At 42.8% G+C, this 10,508-nt stretch overlaps 1 protein-coding gene across 2 annotated transcripts; it reads right to left on the bottom strand.

Annotated features, from left to right (window-relative positions):
* Positions 1–1,673: 1,673 nt before the first annotated feature.
* elf2a (E74-like factor 2a (ets domain transcription factor)) lies at positions 1,674–9,539 on the bottom strand. Of its 2 annotated transcripts, none has more exons than XM_061079878.1 (9): positions 9,268–9,539; positions 7,953–8,036; positions 6,831–7,110; positions 5,508–5,615; positions 4,861–4,977; positions 4,341–4,424; positions 3,478–3,670; positions 3,134–3,379; positions 1,674–2,872 (listed from the first exon to the last, which is right to left on the bottom strand). In XM_061079878.1, exons 2-9 carry the CDS (start codon positions 8,025–8,027, stop codon positions 2,290–2,292), a joined length of 1,686 nt encoding a protein of 561 aa, XP_060935861.1. In that variant the 5' UTR covers positions 8,028–8,036; positions 9,268–9,539; the 3' UTR covers positions 1,674–2,289. The 2 variants fall into 2 exon arrangements, with proteins under 2 accessions (XP_060935861.1, XP_060935862.1); XM_061079879.1 differs by having other exon boundaries at positions 4,861–4,974.
* Positions 9,540–10,508: the final 969 nt, after the last annotated feature.

Genomic DNA, 10,508 nt, shown 5'->3' with positions numbered 1-10,508 from the left:
GGACACCACTATGTGTACACAGTGTCTGACATGGTCTGACAATTCATCTAACCCCAGTCTGCATGTCTGTGGACTATGGGAGGGAGCTGGAGTACCCGGATAAACACCCACCCGGACAGGGGGAGAACACACAAACCTCTCACAGAAAGACCCCCGGCTGAGCCAGGATTCAAACTCAGATCCAGTGCATACCCCTGTACAGCAATCATACAGCATGGTATACAGTCACATTAACTTACATTTTGTCATTCCTGGTTGTACTTTGTCGGGCCTCTATATACGACATGCCATGATCGAAGACATTGATTATAATTGTTGCTTAAATTTCATTTGAAACCTCTACTTTGTTCTCTTCCAGCTCCTCCATCACACATCCTTTGATTGGATTCTTGCCAACGTAAACATGCATACGTACGCAAGTCATTCCTACCAGCCGTGAACAGATATCTTCTTTTGTTTAGTATAACCAAAAGAGATTTGGGTATTTTTAGGAGATATGTTTTTAAAGAGAGTGTATATCAAAGTGTGCTCCCAACAGAATGCTGCATCCATGTTTCTGTGTGTTACGTGTTCTGTCATGGTGTTGAAGATCTTCATGGGTTTGTGTTTGGTCTTTTTGCAGGTTCAGTGTAACTGAGCTTGGGGGCACAGTATGCAGTGAACTCACTGATGCTACTGTGACATTTCAACCTTTTTCATTGTGGAACATCAGTTGTAAGTATAAGTGTGTTTACACTTCTAAACGGTACTCTCCACATGTAGATCTACTGTCCACAACAAGCATCTTCAGATGTTTTTATTTTACGTTTTTCTGTTCTGATTAGTAAAGGTAAATATTTGTGGTCCCTTCAGATTTTAGGGGCAGTGCTGAATGCTCAGGATGTAAAATGATGACTTTTTGATGAAGTTGCTGCTTTTTAAGTTAAACAAGTAAACAGTAATTATCTCCCAGCAGAGCTGGTGGACACACTGAGACCGGGGGTCTCACAGAGACCCTGCTCAGACCTGGTATTAACATCCATCCCATCGCCAGTGGACTGCTCTAAGTTTAAAGTTTAAACAAACCCAAGATGCACCTAGGACACATTTAATATCTGGTCAGTCAGACCACATTAGGACACATTCTATTAGCTGGGTGAACATCAAATTGTCCTGCGTCACAACCACCACCTACTCGTCTAACGCTCTCTGACCTGCTGGAGTTTCACAATGAACCAAAAGTATTTTCACACCTAATTGTTTGGCAGACTGATTTGCTTGTGACCCCAATATTTAACACTGACCACCACAGGATGATGATCAGCGCTTATATATCTGTATCCTCAGACTGGCTAAAAACATCATGCGTTCTTTGTGAACAGATATGATGTGCATCTCTATTTGAATATAGCGCGGGGAAGTGAGGTCTAATCACAGTGGTCACTAGAAACACATAGGTGTAAACGGACAAAGTCAGCTAAACACTGATCTGAGGTCTCAGGACAGATGCTAATACCAGGCTTGAAGGGCCATAGAAGTGACTTGAGACCTGCTCATTCCCAGCAGCACAGTGCCTCTGTGTGAACTGACCAGTGCATGGTACTGTGTTCATACAGCTGCAAAGTTTCTTTAAATAGACTTGAGAACATGTCACTTTTCAGATGGCTCAATAAAACAACTTCAGACAGTTACAATTAACATTTGTCTTCTTTTATAATACACATTAAGTAAAATCTACTTCAATACATTGATAGTACAAGAAAAATAGTATATCATACTTCTAATGTGGAGCACACCATTAAGTTCTTCCATCTCCATGCAGACATCCTTTTTACTCTCTTTTGATGACCAGTAGAAAAAGATGCTGTACGTTGGGAGAAGGTGACAGTGCTGTGGAGTAACAGAACTCTGCAGACAAACAATTAGACTGAAAAAAGAGGAAAGAAAGAGATGAAGTCAAACTACGCCTGTACTGTTACATACCTGCTGAGTATCAAAAAATGTTTTTTAAATTTTTGTTTACAACAAAGTCTCATTGGGCTTTTATATTAGGTTTGATTACAAAAGGAGCTTTTCATGTACAATCTAAGGCTGCCCATGTTTTCTGAGCTCTGAACCACCTGTGTGAGTGTGTGTTTACAACAGTCCCTTTGATCCTTTGTGTGGCTTCAGTCTCCTTGGAAACCAACAATAGGCTGAGAGTCTGAGAGCCAATGAGAGAGCAGCTCTGCTCTGAGGCGGGGGAGGTGTGGGCTGTGCCCTACACCTCCACGGCAGCGTCCACAGTCATTTTCTGTACTACCCCCACCCTCAGGATGACGGGGTCTTCCCTGATGCTGTTGGTGGGCTGGAGGGGCGCGGCACCTCTACCACTATTACTTCTGATTGTGCTGCCTCAGGCTGACAGTCGGTGGGCTTCAGGGGCTGCGTGGGGATTTTCACCAGGGTGGGGTGAGGCTGGCTCACCTGGAGCTGAGGCAATCGCTGAGCCACAGCCGCTGGTTTGGCAAGGATGAGCTGTGGTGCTGAGCGGCCAGCGATTACCTGGATCGTAGGTGCAGTGCCGGCTGCAGGCTTAGTGGTGACCTGCTGCGTCAGCTGCGTGGCCAGATGTTTGGCCTGGATGAGCTGCGTGAGCTGGCCCGAAGAGTTGGCCTGCAAGAGCGATGCCAGCTGGTTTGCCGGGATGGTGATGATGGTGATCTTCTCTCCTGCTTTGGAGCCGGTGGACAGCATTGTGGGAAGAGCCTGGATCACCAGTTTGGGGGGAGTGCTGGCGGAGGTGTTTGCTACACTTACCGGGACTCCTGTGGTGGTGGTGAGAATGGACGAGGAGTTTAACGTCACCTGACCTAGAGAGTTGGTCATGACCATTGGCATGGTACGGAAAGGTCTGGAGGAGGAGGCACAGGGCAGACAAGAGTACACCATATCCCTCATCAGTACATTTCTTATCGGTTAAATGAAAAGATCAATAATCTCATGGCTGAACTTTAAACACAATCATGTTAAGCATTTCCTTCTGAATATTTAAAATTGAATTGTAGTTTGAGTAGCAGAAACTAAATAAACCAGTTTTGCAGATCAACACTGAGCACATCAGATTCAATATGTGGTTATGAACACATGGGAATGCCAAATAGACTTCTCAGACCTTGTGGTGGCATTGCTGGGGATGACAGTGACGTAGGTCTGCTGAGTCGGGATGGCAGCAGTGGAGTGGGTGCCCAAGCTGGCAGGGCCCTGCTGGTGAGCCGGGTGCTGGGCCACGCCCTCGCTGTCTTCCAACTCCTCGCCCTCCTCCTCGTCGATCACACGAATGTTCTTAGGCATGTCTTTGAACTGGTAGGCCAGACGCTGACCCTCCACCTTTGCCAGGATGCCACGCTGGTAGTAATACCTAAACACATACAGACGCACACCAAAGCTGAGTTATTACGAGTGACAGGAGAGACAGCATTCAGCACTATGAGGCATTTGTGTAGAAGAAAGTGTGACCTAAGGGCTCGGCCCATGGTCTCGTAGTTCATGTCGGGCTTGTTCTTGTGTTTCCCCCAAAGTTTGGACACGGCCTTGGAGTCGACCAGCTTGAAGATGCCCTTCTCTCTCTGCATCCACTTGATGTAGCGGGGACAGGTGTTTTTATCCTGCAGCAGCTCCAGCAGGAACTCCCACAGATAGGTGGTGTTGCCTGGGGGACACAAAGCACAGAAACAGATAAACTTCTGAAGCTCCACAACCTATACTGTAGTTATTATCACTGCATTGATGGTCAGGGGCCAACTGTAGAAAAAGACTCACACACGTCAACTGCACCTTAAAGATGCTTTCAATGATTAGTAACAAGTGAATTAAAGGGAAAAAATGTTCTCCTTGAGTTGGTTTCCAGGCCTGGTTACATCACACTATCACCAATAAAAGAGAAAATCCAGGTGTGAGCTGTACATAGGGACAGACTGAACGCACTGCAACAACCACAGGTGATATTTTCACTCACTCACACTCATTTTCTCCTTCTCCCCCTCTGTCTCTCTCTCTAAAAGCAGCAAAAAATCCATCTTTCTGGTCTTCGTCATGATTTTAGCTGTGCACGTTTCTGCGAGAGGCATGCAGTCCTTAGTAGGTGGGCACTGGCCATCTCTGTATACCTGTCACTTTGAGTCTGTAGTGCATGACAACGAAATGATGCACAACCCCATAAGCTGCCAGGACAGATTGAATGGAATTGTGTTTACTCAATGTTTCTCACACGTTCTTTTATATCCCACTCCATTTTATAACACAGACATCTCCTGAGAGAACTAAGACCAGCAGTCAGAATGCCACAGGCTGTCAACTTCACACACAGATCTGATACAAACCTTTGCCCTCCCTCTGTCTCTTCTTGATTCCCAGGTCAAAGGAGCCATTGGAGGCAGGCTGGTGTGACTTTGGCTTACGTCCACCTACATTCAAAACAAACACACAGTGACAAAAACAATAGCCAGAAATTATAACACACTGGTTTATGAATTTATGGATTTGTCTTTAACTCATGAATGTTATTGTAGAATCATTACAGACGCGATGAATTATCTAAACAATAATTATTAATAACAGGGAAACAATATTCTGTTTTTATTTCTGTTTGGTCCCCCCTCACATTGAATCCAGAACTTCTGGATAAGAAAAGATATTATAATAATTATCTGTGGACAATGCCACACTATTAACAGTGACCAACAAATGATCATCATCTATGTTATTTAACTATCCCACTGAGTTGTGTTCACTGTTTTGTTCATGTGGAGACATTGACTAATGTCAGGTGTAAAGTGATAATCTCAGAGCCGAACACAACTGCAGGTTCGAATGGGGTCTGTGTGTAGCAGGGATACTGACTTCCTCTCTTCTTCTTGGCAGCAGGTTCACAGTCAGGAGGGATCGGGAAGGAATCCTCCTCTATGGGCCCACACTCTGTTGACACCTCCACCACCGTCTCCATCATCACATCCTCTGCTGGGGTCAAACAACAGTCACACTATTACCTCTGATATGGACATTGTATCTGGGTTTTTATTATTATTATTAAGATGGCTGAAAAGCCAGGAGACCTGTGAATACTGATGTAGAATTGTTTCTGTTTGTGTGTATAAGAGAGAGACCCATGACAGCAGATCCTCACATTAAATATCACCACAAGTTTCATAGTCATAAGCTACTACCTCGCAAGACACAGAATACTACTGGTTGAGATATTCGCCATAACAGAGAGTTCTTTTCAGATTGCTTGTTCAAATGCACACATGGACGTGTCCACAAATTTTATATTTCACACAGCCAATGAGACATATTTTATCTCTATGACATCTCTTAACTGAATGAATTAGAACATTAGACAGTGTACAGAGATGAACCCTGATGTACTCAGCCTGATTCCTATTAGAAGTGTCAGATAAACCCTGGAACAGAACTGAACTTATCTACCTGTTAAATCCTCATTCCTATAATATACATCAACAGACTCCTGTGTGCTACTGGCTGTTTACCTGTGTTGCGTTCACTGTGGAGTCCTCCAGGAGACTCCATGTGAAGAAGAGCTTCTGCTGCTTCAAATGTTTTGTCAAAACACACCATGTCATGACCTGACATTTCCACTGAGAATAGAAACACACAAACCTTTGTTAGCACACAGCACACTCACTGAGGAGACAGTAAGACCAGACCTGAGACAGCTTGTAAGATAAATATATTGGTTCTGCTGTGAAAATGAGACAAACACACCCAGCAATGCAGTGCTGCAACCTCAGCTACTTTGAAATGTTGACTTCCTTGTTTTGGGTTTGTAGTGACAATGTGTTCCTCCCTTCCTGTTTCCTGTGATCTAGTCTAAAAGGTCAGACATAATTCTGGCCAGCAGGGGGCAGTCTACTGCTTTATGTGTAATACACAACAACAGCAGTTGAAGTGCAAAGACAGAATTTCTCTGCTTGAAGCACTGCAAATGTAGATGAGTATGAAACAAGACTAAGCTTGTGCAGATTTCAGACAGTCATATGCAGTTTATGTTCAGACCTGGAGCTGAATTTAATATATAGCATTAATATTATTATCATTTAATATATACTAGAAAAACTAAAGCTAATGACAAGGCTTATGCAAGACTTTAGAGTTAACTACTTTCTGCAAAATGGGATCCAGCTAATGCTGTCATTGATTATTTATAGCAAAAAATATATATATATGACAAGGCTTTATGTAACATATCAAAAAGTTCACTGTAAACTTTTTTGTTAATTTGGATAGTATCTGCATTCTTAAATGGGATGGTTGATATGACACAGAACATGGTAATGAAACGGATGAATGATGCAGCAAGGAACTGAGTTTGTTTGTGTCTGAGGAAGATCATTAAATCTTACCAACAACAAAATGCAAAAAGGCTTAATGGTCAAAAGTGTGGCTGTATTTCACACAAAAGATTACAACACCAACACGTGGATCTAATGTTTGTAAACAATTCAGTGTAAAGGGAGGAACAAGCATCAGTAGTGTTGCCGCCCCACGCCACGACGGTAGAGAGACAACTGATAACGAGTTTGGAGATGGAGTATATTACTGTATTACACTGAAACTTATTTTTATACATTTGCAAAGAGTTTTGCACTTACTCATATTTGTATATTTAAGTTAAGTATACTTTAAACTGTTAGCGGGAGCGGACGAGTGTGTGTTTGTGCTCCCAGATAGCGCACCGGTCCAGGATTAATTGCGATTAATTTTGAGTTAACTATGACATAAATGCGATTAATTGCCACTATACCCACTATTTAGAAGGCAAACTTGACATTACAAGAATTCAAGCAACTCACCAGTCTCAGACACCTCAGTGACCACCTCCTGCTCATCAGCCACATCCTGCATCAAATAGGTTTCGTCGTCGTACACCAGGACCTGAGCTGAGTAGCACTCCTCCACCTGGGCACTGGGCACCTCCTCCACAATCACAGCTGGACAGCCCTCATCCTGCAGCACCACGCCCTCCTCCTCATCCACATCTTCCTCCACCTCCTCGCCACCCCCCACGATCACCGCCTCTATCTCCTGCTGCACCACCTCTTCCTCCTCCTCCTCAACTTGATGCTGCTCACACTGAAGACAGTTTGGAAAGAGACAAAAAAATATATATTTTTATATAATTTAATACTCAGTTATATCACTTTTTGCAGTTAACCCAGCCTCAAATCTTGAGCATGACTCTTTAAACTTTAAAACCACTGGATTTGGGGATTTGTTTTTGCCATTCTTCTCTGCAGATGCTCTTGGGCTCTGTCCGTTTGGATGGAGACTGAAAACAGTTATTTTCAGATTTCTGCACAGATGTTTGATGTCAGGGCTCCTGCTGTGCCGCTTGATCATAGTCACATCTCTGTCTCTAACCTGCTCCTGTGTTTTATCTGCCGTGAGCTCAGGATAGTTGTCCTGTTGGAAGGTGAATCTTGGGCCCTGCCTGAGGTTTTCATTAAGGAAATCACTGTACTTTCCTTCAATAAGCTTAACCCTGACCATTGCCCCTGTTCCTGCTGCTGAAAACCCCCTTCACAGTGAAGTACTGCCACCACCGTCCTTCACTGATGGGATGGTATTGAGCAGGTGATGAGCAGTACGTGGTTTCCTTCAGACGTATATTTCAATCTCAGGCCCAGTTCAGACTGGGTATTAACATCCATGCTGAGCGATTCGATCACAAGTGAACAGCTTTAAGTTTGATATTGAATATTATTATTAAGATTATTATTTACAAGGTAAATAATCACATTACTCAAGGCTCCATCTAAATTGAGCACAACAGGTTTGAAGAACTCCTCAACTTACATCACAAGAGAACAGAGCTGCATTCACTGTAATGTTAACTTCTCCCCTCTTACTACTCTTTCTAACCTGGTGTTGTGCTTTTCTGCCTGGAGCTGTACAGATGTATGGAGTGGACTCACCTGCTGGGGCTCCTCTATGACAGTGACATACTCCACTAGGTTCCCTCCACCGTCTGACACTACCACAGAAGTCATTACTCATTCCTACCAACAAAAGAAAACAGCACAGTGGGTCAGGATGGAGAAGGTAGCACGAACAACAAGAAATATTTACATTATGAGTAAAAAATAAAATAATATCACATGTATACAAGTTTGGAATTTGTTTGTGTGTGTATGTGTGCAGAGCAGTGGTCATGTGAAATTTCCAGGGGCGCCTGCTCTCCTCATGACCTAGTACAAGTAATGTTATGCTCTTTCTAGTGACTACAGAACAACAATTTATAATCCAGTCAAAACAATATTTTTCAACCTCAGGCTTATGCTTAATTCAACTCACAAGTGATCTAACAACAGACATTTATCAATAATTGATTAAACTCGAATAATAATTATGACTTTTATAATTATGGATACATATGTTATGTTATATTCTCGGAGTTAGTGCCTGCTAAGAAAAAGGAACTAAAGTGCTGCATTGTAAAGTGTGATGGGAATTCATGGCATACTAGCAGATATTCCTGAAAGCTTCTCTTCTGTTTCCACAGTGTGGTGGTTGAAGACTGAGCATAATAGATTCAACTAACAAATATAACATGTGAAATATTGATCGGAAGTTTATATGCAAATTGGGGGCTAAGAGGTCTAGTGTACAGGATCGTTTATACTTGGGACAAAAACTGAATGTCTAAAAGCAGCAGCCGGTATGGGTTTAGGCTTATAGGACGGAGAGGCTTCCTCTGACAGTTCATCCTCCACTGTAAACAAGCAGCGCGGGATGCAGAGAGGAGAAGTCAGCTCGGCTCGATTCAACAATAACACAGTGAGCGCGAAAACATGACAGATTCTATAATGTCTAACCCGACTGGTTGGTTGGAGATGACAGGAGCTGACCTTTCTCCTCACATCACCTAATGTTTACTTTCTCGCCTCGCTGAGACTCTCCTGCTAACTAGTTAGCTAAAAATTCCGATATTTAGCCAAACGAAACCAACGTAGCTAATATATAATGTACTTTAAGTACCGCCAGCTAATCAATAAAATACAAAACAAACACCGCCTACTTCTTTAACGAGGAGACACCCCACTACAACCAAATAACTCAACGTCCGTCATCAGGGTTAGTTGTTGAGCTCGAATCGGTTAGCATAGAGCTAGCGAAAACACATTTTAAAGAAGGAGAACACAGCGGCTGACCGGCCAGCAGAGCAAATCTCACCTGTGTGTTGTGAGTCTGTGGGAGACACGCGATACAACGAGTTTCCCCCCCGCTTACCTTGTTTTGCTTTTGGTAACGGGAAAGTAAGCTCCGCGGCTAGCACTAGCGGGGCCTGATGCTAGCTACTGTTAGCCGAGTTGTCGAGGCCAGAGCGCTGACTCGTGTAAACAGGCGCTTGCAGCTGCTCCGTCCGACGGGAATCACTTCAGAGACACCTGAAGACGTAACGCGTTCGCCTGGAGCCGGGGAGCGTCGCTGCAGACCTCCAGGTTGGGTTCACACCTGCTAGCTTCTTGCTATCCTGTAGCTTTCCGACGCGCCGCCTCTTCTCTACAACACAGGGTCAGAGCGCAGACGTTCGTGACGTCATGAGGACAAACCCCATCAGAAGCATCGTATGTGTGACATCATCACATCGAAGACAAGTAAAAGCGGGTGGATACAAATATTTTTATCGTAAGTGACCGTTGAGATGGTATATTTTTTACTTATGATTAGTTACTCCTGCAACAAGCAGGGAATAATACTATGAGCCACGCAGTTCCTTTTGGTTTATCCCATCTAATCAAAAGTCATCTTCATCTTCAAGTACTGAGAAGAGAATGATGATAAGTGGTATTATCGGAATCTGAACACTCAAAGCAACAATAAACATATACCCAGTAAAATTTATGAGAGAAGGGGAATAACTCCCAGAGGAGACGCTTTTTGAATAAATATATATTTTTTTTTGTGATCAAATTTTTATTGGGATTTGAAGGACAACAATCATCATCATTCAACAGCACATACATAAAGTAATTACCGTATACAAACATAAGCATACCCATGTACTCACACACACAGATACACACATACACGCTGGATAATAATAAAATGAAAACATAAAAATAAAATAAAAAGATATAACTGAAGATAAATATATAGCAAAAATTAAGTACAATACATAAAATGTCATAAATGCAAGACAAGACAAAATCAAGAAACCCAAAATAGCAAGTGTCACCAATTAACATAATTGTAAAGTTTCATGAAAAAATTGACCTACTGATCATACCCCTGCGTTATACACTGCTCAAAAAAGAAAACGGAATACTTATTTATCACATTATAACACCAAGTCAATTGAACTTCTCGGACAGCAAACTCCATTTAGGAAGCGCGACCAATTTCACATGCTTTGGTACTAATTGAAAGTACCAACAAGTGGTTGTAGCGGTAACAGCAAGACAGACCCCAAAAGGGATTGGTTTGCAAGTGATTGCTACAGATCATTTCTCTATCCTTATCCTTCCTGT

Source organism: Limanda limanda, chromosome 10 (genome assembly GCF_963576545.1).
Source record: "Limanda limanda chromosome 10, fLimLim1.1, whole genome shotgun sequence".
NCBI lineage: Eukaryota > Metazoa > Chordata > Actinopteri > Pleuronectiformes > Pleuronectidae > Limanda > Limanda limanda.
This window is presented reverse-complemented; position numbering and strand designations above follow the sequence as displayed.

Excerpts from the sequence above, each read along its gene's own strand:
- elf2a (XM_061079878.1), bottom strand. The coding sequence starts at position 8,027 with ATGACTTCTGTGGTAGTGTCAGACGGTGGAGGGAACCTAGTGGAGTAT. Across the intron at positions 3,671-4,340 it reads GAGACAGAGGGAGGGCAAAG|GCAACACCACCTATCTGTGG; the intron begins GTTTGTATCAGA and ends TGTGTCCCCCAG. Across the intron at positions 3,380-3,477 it reads ACCATGGGCCGAGCCCTTAG|GTATTACTACCAGCGTGGCA; the intron begins GTCACACTTTCT and ends GTATGTGTTTAG.